The sequence below is a fragment of the Puma concolor genome, chromosome D1 (assembly GCF_028749965.1).
Source record: "Puma concolor isolate L17-30 chromosome D1, mPumCon1.1.hap2, whole genome shotgun sequence".
NCBI lineage: Eukaryota > Metazoa > Chordata > Mammalia > Carnivora > Felidae > Puma > Puma concolor.
The window spans coordinates 1,931,511-1,943,246 of NC_141676.1; the positions used below are offsets into that span (position 1 = coordinate 1,931,511).

Genomic DNA, 11,736 nt, shown 5'->3' on the forward strand with positions numbered 1-11,736 from the left:
CCCAGGGCTCTGGAGAGAGCCTGATCACCCAAGTTGTCCTTGTGCAGCAGGCCCTCCCCCGCCTGGAGCCCATCCCACGAGGAGTCCGTCCCCAGCTAGGAGGCCCCCCTGTTGCCGCCCAGACAGCTCTGCTCAAACCCCCCGAGACCGGAGCTGTCCACCCGCCCCCAGTCCTCCACCGGCTTGGCCTCGGGGCCGAGCGCGCTGCCTGCTTGTTTGCCCTTGTCAGTCACCTCACGTGAATGGAAACAGGTTGTTTTCAAAGATGAGGAGTTTGAGGCTTGCAGAGAGGCCCAGGGAAATGGCCCGCCAGCGGACCCAGGCCCGGAGAGCCCCACCCCCTCCCCACCCCTCAACCCAGCTGTAGGGAGAAAGGCACCCGGGCACAGGGGGGCCAGCGTGACCAGTGTGGACACAACAATGCCAGTGGGGTCGGCAGGTGACCCTGAGACCATGAAGGCCACTCCCCACCTCTCCGCGGGCTGCCTGTAAAAGAAGCTAGTTCACAACTCAGGACCCCCAACCCCAGAATTCCATGGTCCAACCAGCAGGGCCTCAGAGAGCAGAGGTCCGTCCACCCTCCGGCCCGAGAGCTCAGACCAGACCAGCTTGCTTGTGAACCTCACTGGGGATGGGGGGGGGGGGGTCTCACCTTGACTTTCACCCTTTGTCCCAATGAGGGTCTGGGCGGGTCTCCAGGGAGGGGCAGGACAGGGGTCCGTCGGGGGCCAGTGCAGTCCCCCACTGGCTCAGGGACTTCGTAAGGAGTGCTGTTCCCTTCGGGAGAAAATTCCTTGCAGGAAATGGTTTCCTTGGGCTTCGCAGCAAAGGGACAGCCCCTCCCCAGTCTGAGCCCTGGGACCCGGCACGGAGGCTCCCCCGGTCCCGTGTGAGGGTGTGAGGGACAGACATCAGGGCCCGATGTTTGGTCGTTCGCTCCCGACGCCGCTGCCTCCCCCACGTGGCATCGCCCTTCCAGCCAGAAGGGTCCCCGAAATGCAGGCCCCCTCAGCGGCCAGAGATCAGGGTCCCCCTGCGCGCTCCGGCTTGGTCACTGCCAGTGCACCTTTCCGCGCGGGAACGCTCCTCCGGTGTCCTCCCATCGGGCGTGCTGGACTGACGGTGGCGGCCGGCCTGACTTCCGGAGGACGGGGACCCGGCCGGACAGGGAGGGCTCGCCGGCTGCCAACCATCGGGAGTACGAGGCCCCGGCCTCCCCCCACTTGCCCGGAGGCCCCGCCGCCTCCCCGCTCCAGCACCGTGGGTGCGGGCCAGCGGGGCCTGGTGGTGGCTGCAGGGAGCCGCCCGGGCCCCAGCAGGGCTGGGGTCAAGGGGAGCACAGGGGGTGCGCGGCCGGAGGGCTGAGGGCTCCCTAACGGGGGGCTGGGGGCACAGGTGGCATGTGGGCGGTGGGGGGCAGGTGGGGCCGGCACCCGCTGCGAGCAGGGGCAGCTCAGGTGCAGGGGGTGCCCTGACCTCAGCGGGGCGGTTTGGGAGTGACCTCCCTGAGCGAAACCAGGCCCCGTCCTTCCGGACACACGCCCAGGAGCAGAAGTCAGCCAGGACCAAACCTCAGGGCACTTCCCAGCCTCTGGAGAGGCTGCTTGGCAAGGAGGGTGTGGACGCGGCCCAGCGGATGACACTGCGTTCATTCAAAGTGCCCTGGCTTCCCGGCCCTTCCGACGCCAGGGTGGCAGCTCTCCCCACCCCCACCCCCACCGAACGGGCCGCCAACCCTCCCGCAGTAAGGTCACACGGCACCACAGCGGCTGGTGGAAAAGGGAACGGGTCAGGTGGTTTATTTGGAATGAACATACTGATGCAAACACTACATATGAACACAGACGGTTCCACGACGAATAACCATCAAAATAAATACATAGACAGTCTGATAATTTAACGCGCCCGCTCAGCGGGCCGAGGCTCGGCGGCTCCGCACGGGAAGGTCCTTCTCCGTGGGACAGGGACATGGCTCTCGGCCTCTGTCCTCACTGTGGGCGGCGGGAGGGCGGCCCCCGACTCGTCGTCGAGTGAGTGGCTCCTGTAGGGGGGAAGGAGGAGGGTTAGGGAGCTGGCGGCTCGGCGTCCGGCCTGTGGGTCCCCCTTCTCCCCCCCCTCCCCCCAGGCCCCAGACGCGGGAGGAGCGAGCGACAGCCCCGGCCCGCGCGCCCCAGGGACCCCTCGACGGCGCGGCGCCCCCCCCGGACGGCGTCCCCGCACTCACCGCGGCGGCGGCGGCGGCGCTCAGGGCGCGCGGGCCGGCCGGGACTCGGGGGGCGCGGCGGGCGCGGCGCGCTCCTGGCGGCTGCGGAAGTCCTGCAGGGCGCGGCGGTTCTGGAAGTCGATGAGCGCCAGCGTGATGGCCGCGTTCCAGCAGCTCTCGCCCGCGCAGCGGAAGTCGATCTCCTTGCGGTCGGTGGTGACGATGGTGAAGTAGACGTACTTGCCGGTGCGCTCCACGCAGTCCACCTTGAGGATGGAGTGGAAGCGCAGCTCCTTGGCGCGCGCGCCCGGCCCGGCGGGGAACAGGCGCAGGCGGTCGGGGGTGAGCACGCCGCGCTTCTTCTTCCACAGCTGGAACAGGCTGTCGCTGCGCTTCTCCAGCTCGCCCTCGCGCAGCACCTCGCCGGGCGTCCTCATGGCGGCGGCGGCGGCGCTGGCGATGCGCCCCGGCCGGCCAGGCGACGCTTTAAGGCGGCCCCGCCTGCGCCCGGCCCCGCCCCCTCGGGCCCCGGCCCCGCCCCCAGGGCCCCGCCCCCACCGGGGCCCCGCCCCACCAGAGGCCACGCCCCTGCCGTCCAGGACCGCCGGGGGCTGTCAGCTCGCCGGTGCCGGCCGCCCCGGCCCCCCGGCCCCGTGGGGTGACTTGTGGTCTCGCCCCCCGCCCCGCCAACCCCGCCCCGGACGCCGGCCCCGCGGAGGAATGCGCTGCGGCCGGCCCTGCCCGCGGTGACTCACGGCCCGGAGCCCTGGGAAGCACCCGGGGACGGAGCCGGCCCAGGACGCCCACCCTCCCGGCGCTCCGGCGGCTAGTCCCGCCGCTCGAGGGCTCGCGGCGGACGCCCCCCGCGCCTTGGGGACCCTTCCTGGGGACACCGTCCGATGGCCCTGCCCGGCCGGCCTTGTCTCCCCACCTGCCCCTCACCCCCCACCCTCCTGCGGGCCGCGCCTGGCGGGAACCTTCGCTCGCCCACCTGGGCCGGGCCTACCCGGAGAGCAGGTGCTCCGGGCCGGCTTTCTCTTCTGTGACATGGGGACAATAACACTTTCGTTAGATTGGGGAACACGTGGCAAGTGCTGGAACAGCACCCCGAGGGGGCCTGTCCTCCTCCCTGGGTCCTCCTGGCGTCTGGGCAGAGGACTCCCATCGCCTGCACAGCCCCACGGGGCTCGGCCCTAGGCGCTGTGGGTGCTGGAGGGTCGGCCTGGAGAGGGGCGGCGGGGCGGCTGAGTCATGGGTATTTCCTCCCTTCCTCTAAAGGGTTTACGGGAGCAGGAGTGACGGCTGCCCGCTCCAGGCTCCTCAGAAGGGGTCTCTGGGGGCGGGGACCGCTCCAGAGCACCCACCTTCCAGCGCCCCCCAGCCCCCCAACCCAGCTGTGGGGGCGGGGCGGGGCGGGGCGGGAGGGGCGGAGACTGCGCACAGAACAGGGAAGGACAGAGCCCCCTGGGGGCGGTGACCAGCACTCCAGGCGGCACACCTGTGGGGCGGTACAAATGAAAACCAGGTTCCCAGGTTTCAAGCCAATGACAGTGGAGCATAGAACCGAATGCAGGACCTTCTAGGTGCAGGTCTGTGAAGCTGCCCCCACCCCCCAACCCCGGCTCTGTGGCCTTGGCAAGTCCCCTAAGCTCTCAGAGGGCGGCCCTTCGGGCTCACGGGGAGGAAGGAGGACACCGCCAGCTCACACGAGGGCTTGGGCCAGGCCTGTGCAAATGGCGTCAGGTGTCAGCTGCCCAGCGGTCCCCACCGGTGTGGCCGGGGGTGCGGAAGGGCAGGGCGAGTGAGAGGGAGTAGGTGAGGCCGGGTAAGGCCGCCTCCCGCCGGTCCAGCGCTCCTCTCTTTGGCCGCCACTGGCGGGGCCTCTCTGGGGAGCGTTGATGGGTCAGGGACCCCGGGGTGGTGGGGGGGGTGGTGCTCTGACAGGTGTGCGTCAGGCAGAGCTGGGAGGGCAGGTGGAGAGTCCTGGCTCCGACCTCGGCAGGGAGACCTGGGGCCGGACAGCCTGGGTGGGTGGGAATCAGGCTGGGGATTCCGGAGGGTTGGGGGTCGGGGGCCCGGCCCACCCGGGCATCTCCACTGCCAACAGCCCCCGGCCTGGGGCCTGAGACCCGCATCCCCCACACGCCCTATGGGGAGCCTGCCGGCCTCTGCTACCCTCCCCGCAGCTTAAGCCTGGAGCCAGGAGGGGGCCCTGTGCCCCCCCCCCATCCCCAACAGGCCCATCTGGGGGAGCTGCTGGGGAAGGGGGCTGGGAGGAATGACGAGGGAGCAAAACACTGAGCCAACATCCCCAAGGGAAGACCTTTCAGGGGGAGCCCGCTTTGGGCCATCGGACAGCCACCAGGACGGCTTCCCGCCGGGCACTGGGGACCCCGGTGTGGATTTGGGCTGCACCTCAGGGGCACTGGGGCCTCCCCAGGCTTCTAGGCCGGTCGGGTGCCGGACTGCCGCAGGCTGGAGAGACGGGGCCCCAGCGCCCTCTATGTCCCTGATGGTCCCTCGACGAGGTGGGGGCTGTTGGGGTTGCTCTCTTGGATCCGCGGGGAACGGAGTGGGGGTCTCAGAGAAGTTAGGGACCCGGCTGAGGTCACACTGCCAGCCGGAGGGGTTCAAACCCAATCCCTCCTCCTGCGCCCCAAGGCCTGGGGGCAGGAAGCGGCCCCGCCCAAGTGAAGGGGGTGGGGCCGTGCTGGGCCTCGCCTCTGTCTCTGGCGTCAGACTGTGGGTCAGAGCCAAGTTTACTAATGTTTATCCAAGGGTCGCATCTGGGTCTCACGCAGGGCCTGCCCCGGGGGGACACCCCCTTCTTCCCCCGGGGGCAGACAGACTGGTCTCCAAACTTCCGGCCAAGGCCACTCGCTGTCCTGTCCAGCTGGGCCCAGACGGGATGAGGGCACCTCTCTGAAAGGCCCCTCGTGAGGTCACGCCCACAGCGGTGAGAGGCTGGGCCCGGACGCTCTTGCCCAACCAGCCCTGGGAACAGCAGCCTGTGAGGAAGCCGTGCGTCACAGCTGGCCCATGTGCCTGGGGCTCGATACTACCCTCTTCCTGTGGGAGGCCGTGCTCAGGGACAGCCGGACATGGGGTTCCCTGCTTCCCCTGCCCGGGAGACCCTCTCCTCCGCTCCTCTGGCCTCCTCCAGGAAGCCCCCCGGGTTGCCGGGAGGGGCATGCCCTCAGGACTGCTCCCACCAGCTTTGTGACTGCTGGGCCTTGGGGGTCCCGCAGATGCTCCAGCGCGAACCTCAGGAGGGCGGGGAGGCCCACGCTGCCTGGAGTCACAGCACCAGAGGTCGCGGCCTGTGACTGACTCAGGCCTGCCCTGCATCCCTCTCCTCACTGCTCCAGCCTGGGAAAAGCGAGAGGCCCCAGGGCAGGAGGCTGGTCTCAGGCTTGCATCGCCAGCCTGGCTTCGGCCCCTGGGACCTGTGTCTCTCGTCCCCCCGTCTGGTCCTCTGAGCCCCTTGGCTGGAGTCTCACAGGTGGGGGGCCTGCCTCCTAAGACACTAAGGATCCAAAGAGAAAGGGCCCAGAACGCCTTTCTCCCCCTTGGCCCCTGGCAAGCTCCCTATCCAGCCCGCACTACCTTGTTCAGAGGTCACTATCAGCTCCTGGAATGCAGGGACAGTGTCTCAGTGTCGGGGCCGCCAGGGCCCAGCCCAGGCCCTTGGGGAATGTTTTTGGAAACCAGTGGCCCGAAAAGGCACCTGCCTCACTGACCAAGAGACGCGATTAGAGCATCTGCCTGTGTGGAGGCCGCAGAACCAGGAGGGCAGGCACGGGGTCTGGGGTGGGAGCGGGGAGGGGGAGCCGGTGGGCATTCCCGTCATGTCATTGGCCGAAGACGGCCCAGGGCTCAGCCCCCGGGACACGGGACCTCTCGGGAGGCCCGAATGAAAGCATGAATATGGATGAAGGAAACGGAGGGAGACGAGGTGGGCGAGGCTCGGCTGCCACCCTGTGGACGGCGGTCCGTCCTCGCAGCCCCCGGGCGGTGTCCGCACGGGGACACACGGGGGGCCGGGCTGCCCCCCCACGTCCCGCGGCTCTCACGCAGCGGGTGCGGGGCAGGGCCCCGTCGTGCACATTTTGATCAAGCCCCTTCCTACTTTAAAAATTTTCCAAAATTAGGGCGCCTGGGTGGTTCAGTCAGCTACACGTCCCACTCTGGATTTCGGCTCCCGTCGTGATCTCACGGTTCGTGGGTTCGAGCCCGCGTCGGGCTCCGCACTGACGGCGTGGAGCCTGCTTGGGACTCTCTCTCTCCCCCTCTTTCTGCCCCTCCCCTGCTCACTCTCTATCTTTCTCTCTCAAAGTAAAAACTACGTAAACTTTAAAAAAGAAAAAATTGCCAACATAGTAACCAGTTGTTGGCATAAAAAATAAAAAAGGCTGAAACGATTCCAAAGTGTCCTCATGTTGCCACCCTGGGCCACTCTTGCTGTCTTGAGTGAACTTTCATCCTTGTTAAGAGGCATTTCCCGGGGCGCCTGGGTGGCTCAGTCGGTTGGGCGTCCGACTTCGGCTCGGGTCACGATCTCACGGTCCGTGAGTTCGAGCCCCGCGTCGGGCTCTGGGCTGATGGCTCAGAGCCTGGAGCCTGTTTCAGATTCTGTGTCTCCCTCTCTCTCTGACCCTCCCCCGTTCATGCTCTGTCTCTGTCTCAAAAAATAAACGTTAAAAAAAATTAAAAAAAAAGAGGCATTTCCCCCCAAAATTAAAAATCGAATTACCATGTGACCCAGGAGTCCCATGTCTGGGTCCATCCCCAAACGTGAAAGCCGCCCAGAGGTGGACTGATGCTGACCCGAGGGTTGCATCCAGGATTCATGCGGAGCCTGCCTGGGGGACGCCCCCACCTGCCCCCAGACAGAAGGACTGGTCCCCCGATCGGGAAGCGACCCCGTGTCCACCGACGGACGGATGTGGTCCGTCCGCTCCCTGGACTGTCGCTCAGCCTGACGAGGACGGAGGTTCTGCCACCTGCCACCACGTGGATGGACCCGGGGACCGTGATGCTCACATGTGATCCCCTCACACGAGGCCCCTGGAGTCTCCAGATTCCCGGAGACGGAGAGCGGATGGTGGGCGCCCGGGCTGGGGGTCAGTGTTTCACAGGGACGGTTTCCATTTGGGAAGATGGAAAGTTCTGGAGACGGAGGGTGGGGATGGGCGCACAACGGTGTGAACTGTGAATGTGTTCCATGCCACCGAGCTGTGCACCTGAAAATGGTTGATGGTAACGTAATGTCACATGTACTTTGCCACAATGTAAGAACTGTATCCACGCACACACACACACACGCACACACACGCAGGTCCAGATAGGAGCTTCCAGGTTTCGCACAAGGGAAACACAACGTGTGCATTGTTCCGTGTGTCCTGGGTGTTCCCCACGCATCTGCCTCCCTTCCCGGGAAGGACTCCGGGATTTCATCACCTCCCATAACACTCAGGCTGCTGCGCCCAGGCTTCTGCGATTATCGCGATGTCGTGTGAACGTCCCTGAACTTCACTGGGACTCACGGCTGGATGTGGAACTGTCGTGTTAAGGGCGTGAGAGCTCTGGCAAGACCGTCTGCCGGCCGGCTTGCAGTCCCACCTGCGTGTGCCGGGCGCCCGTGCCCCCTACAGCTGGCCCTCCAACGGGCAGTCTGCATTTGTGCCTTTTCCCCAGTCCGGGGACCAAAACCCGGGGTGTCATCTCCATGGAGTCAGCGAATGTGACTTTATGTGGTGAGAGTGTCACCTGACACGACAAAAGATGCGATTCAGGACCTGGAGCTCGTGGCATCCTGGGTCACCCGGGTGGGCCTGAATGCCATCACGGTGTCCTTCCCAGACACACGGGGAGGGGTGGGGGCACATGACCACGGAGGCAGAGGCTGAGGGGATGCTGGGAGCCCCAGAACTGGAGGCAGGAGGGACCCTCCCCCTGAGCCCGGCCCCGCCCACACCTGGCCTCCGGAACCCAGATAGGCACAGACTTCCGTGCGAAGCCTCCCAGTCGGTGGTCATTCGTCACAACCACCCTGGATCGGAATGCAGCCCCCAGGTGGTCTGGTGTCAGCCCTTCCTTGGCCTGCCACACAGTCCGGTGGCAGATGAGGACCAGAGTGATGGCATTAGCTGGTGACTTCTGAGCTGGGGTTTTGAGGATGAGCGGTTTCTCCACATCACAAGGCCGTCCCAAGGCAAGGGCATGGGAGAGGGACATTCGGTGTTCTGTGCTCCCCTGGCCTGGGACGCCTCTCACGGCCCCCCTCCCCCGCCCCCACCCCACCCCCATCGCAGAGCTGGTGCAACCCCTCAGGGAGGGCAGCCCTACTGGTACCTTCCAGTCCCCCCCCCCCCAGAAATGGGGGCGGGCTGAGACCCAAGGAGGTTCAGAGACCTGATGGACATTCCCGCCAAGCCAGCCTTCCGGAAGCCCCCAGCCCGGCCCGGCGGGGGAGGAAGCAGCCGGTGCAGGACGTGTGTGTGGGGTCTGCCGCAGAAGGTCCCGGGTCGCAGACCCCAAGAGGCCCGGAGCCCCGGCTGGGCCAGGCACGCCTGTCTGGTCGTCAGAGAAAGTAACATCCGGCCGCCGCCCTCCCTGCGCTGAGTCAGCCTGGCATCTTGGGGGCGGGCAGGGGCCCCGCCCAGGTGCCCCGAGAGGACTTGGCCTCAGGGTGTGCCCGGGCCTCACCCTCCCGGTGGCTGGGGTCAGTATTTGGTGGGAATGCAAGCTTCTGCCGGCCACCGTGCCCTCGGGGGTGCCGGCTCCTGCCCTCCGAGCCTCCGGGGCTCCCAGGAGGGTCCCAGGCAGACGAGGTGCCTGCAAATTCTGAAGAACGGAGGGTTCGGCCGGGGCCAGCAGAGGACGGTCCTGGGGCCCCTGCTGTCGGGGGGTTCTGCCTGCCACTACCTCCCGGCGGACGGGAGACCGAACGGCTGGTCGGCCCGTGTCCAGGTGGCCAGGCGCTGAGGCCGGAGCGGGAAGGATGTGTCCAGGGGCCAAAGTCCAGGGGTGCCTGAAGGCTGGGCCGGAGCCAAGGAGCCCTCCGGGAGCGGGAGCGGGAGCCATCCGGCCGACTCGGCCTGGCTCCGGAGGGGGTGCGTCAGGCCTCTGCTCGGCCCCCGGCCCCACGGGACAGGGCCAGGAGCCCATCCGGCAGACTGGCCGCCACAGGGCTGCGGGCGCTGTGGGCACGCTGTGGAGCCCTCACCCGTAGGCGTGGTCGGGGGCGTGGGCGACCCACCCCCGCCCCCGCCCCCGCCCCGGGTGGCCACAATTCCCAACCCATCATGGGGGAGAACCAGGATTTCAGGTGGACGGACCCCGACTTGGGAGCACTTCTGGCAACGCGGGTTCCCCGAGGTACGGTTTGCACACACAGCCGAGCGCACTCACTGAGGGGTTTCCGCGAGTTTCCACCGCCCGGAGGTACCCTGGCCGCCCCCGCACCCGCTCCCCAGTGACCACAGTCCGCGCACAGCCTCCAGAGGCCACCGCGTCACCTGCACGCCCTCCCTTGTGTCTGGCTGGCTTCGCTCAGTCCCTGCTTCCAAGGTCCCCCCCGCTGGGACCCCACCTTGAACTCCAGGCATCTGTGGAAACCCTGGAACGGCCCAGGGCAGAGCCGAGCCGCCCAGGGGCCGGGACGCAGAGGCCGGGGCAGGACGGAGCTCGGAGACGGCAGCCACTCGATTCTGAGCACGTCTGAGGGGGCACGGTCTCGTGTGACGTGCGAGACTCCGGCCCCGTGGCCTCAAAGGGAACAGTCTAGGGAGGGAGGGAGGGCACGGGCAGCAGAGGCCGTGAGGACAGGAGGTGGGCCCGGATGCTCACCTCACCTGACCCTCTCAAAGAAGCATCGTGACGGCCCCGCCCACGAGGGTCCCAAAGAGGGGCCGGGTGGGCCCGGCTCCAAGCGGTTCAGGGGGTCAGTGGAGACAGAGGTCAAAGAGCAGCCAGGCGGGCAGCCCGGGGGCCCCGAGGCGGCGGCAGCCCAGCCCCTGCAGAGCCGGCCAGCCCCCAGAGCTGCTGTCTCCTGGCTGCTCCGGAACTTTCGGGAGCAAGCAGCAAGGGAGCGTCTGCAGGTTCCCCGAGGTGCTGAGGGCCGGCCGGCAGAGGCCCCGCCTTCCCCTTCCTGTGACTGCGCAGGGGTGAGGTCAGGGAGCAGCTGCGCCGACAGGCCAGGAGGCAGGGCCGCCGTGGACGGTTGGGGAAGGCACGGCTTCTCAGGGCTTCGAGCTGCATCTTGCCGTCCGAATATGTTTGGAACAACCAGCGCCAGCCTGAGGCCGCGGGGACCCAGCTCCGTGGAGCTCGTGCACTCTTCTTCCCGCAGGGAAATGAAACCCAGCGTCTCCGGGGACGGCCGGCATCCAAACGTCCCTCCCGCTGCCCGTCCGTGCACCGGGCACAAACTCTGACACCCACGCCCGCTACGGCCTGCACCGCGACTCACCACGGCCAGCCAGCAGGCCCGGAGTCCCGTCCCACCGCCCCCGGGGCCCAGCCGCCCTCTCCAGCTCCTTGTTCAGCTCAGACCCCGAAGGTAACCCCTGTGAACACACACGCACAGGCGTGCACCCACAAGGACGCCCGTTCTTGGTGGCCACGCATGGACTCGGCCGGTCTCCGAAGGGACGGAGCTCTGCACACACGCGCTCTGCACACACGCTGGGTGCGGACTCCCGCCCGTGATGCACACCTACGTTTTTGAAGGCCTCGGAACTGCCGGGCAGGGGGGCCCTCGGACGGGGCTGCCCCCCGCCCGCGGAGCTGTGTGCCCTTTGAAGACTCTTCCCACGTGACCTGCGTTTCTTCAGTGAGGCCCGGCAGCCGCCAGGCTGAGCGGTGCTGCGGCTCCTAGTGGGCGTGGGTCTGCCAGGGGCCGGCAGGAGGGAGGCTTCCCCTGAAAGGTCATGCTCGCAGTGAGCCCTGGGCCAGTGGGACCAATGCTCACAGAGCCGTGTCCGTCCCTGTGAACCTCCTGCACATCACCCAGGCACACGGTCGTTCCCTATCCTGCGGTTACTCAAAGCCACAGGTTTGTAAACAGATTCATTCTGGATGCTCCAGGGGAATGTGCCAGTCGGGAGTCCTTGGGGAGCCTGGATCAGTCAGGATCTGCGGGGACAGCAGCTGCCGCAGAGGTCCGGGGCCCCATCCTCCAGGGGCGCTCCCAGCCGGGGGCCCATCCCGCAGGGGTGCTCTCAGCTGGGGGCCCGACCTCCAGGGGCGGCCTGTCCCCCAGGCGCTCTCCCAGCCGGGGCCCTTCCTCCAGGGGTGCTCCCAGCCGGGGGCCCGTCCCGCAGGGGTGCTCTCAGCCGGGGGCTTGACCTCCAAGGGCGGCCTGTCCCCCAGGGGCGCTCCCAGCCGGGGGCCCGTCCCGCAGGGGTGCTCTCAGCCGGGGGCCTGACCTCCAGGGGCGGCCTGTCCCCCAGGGGCTCTCCCAGCTGGAACCCGTCCTCCAGGGGCGCTCCCATCTGGGGCCTGACGTCCAGGGGCGCTCCCAGCCAGGG

General features: G+C 67.6%; 1 protein-coding gene across 2 annotated transcripts; it reads right to left on the reverse strand.

The window, feature by feature from the left end:
• Nucleotides 1-1,770: 1,770 nt before the first annotated feature.
• On the reverse strand, nt 1,771-2,677 carry PHLDA2 (pleckstrin homology like domain family A member 2). 2 transcript variants are annotated; one of them, XM_086676598.1, is made up of 2 exons: nt 2,225-2,677; nt 1,771-2,038 (listed from the first exon to the last, which is right to left on the reverse strand). In XM_086676598.1, exon 1 carries the CDS (start codon nt 2,638-2,640, stop codon nt 2,245-2,247), a length of 396 nt encoding a protein of 131 aa, XP_086532724.1. In that variant the 5' UTR covers nt 2,641-2,677; the 3' UTR covers nt 1,771-2,038; nt 2,225-2,244. The 2 variants fall into 2 exon arrangements, with proteins under 2 accessions (XP_086532724.1, XP_086532725.1); XM_086676599.1 differs by having other exon boundaries at nt 1,771-2,041.
• Nucleotides 2,678-11,736: the final 9,059 nt, after the last annotated feature.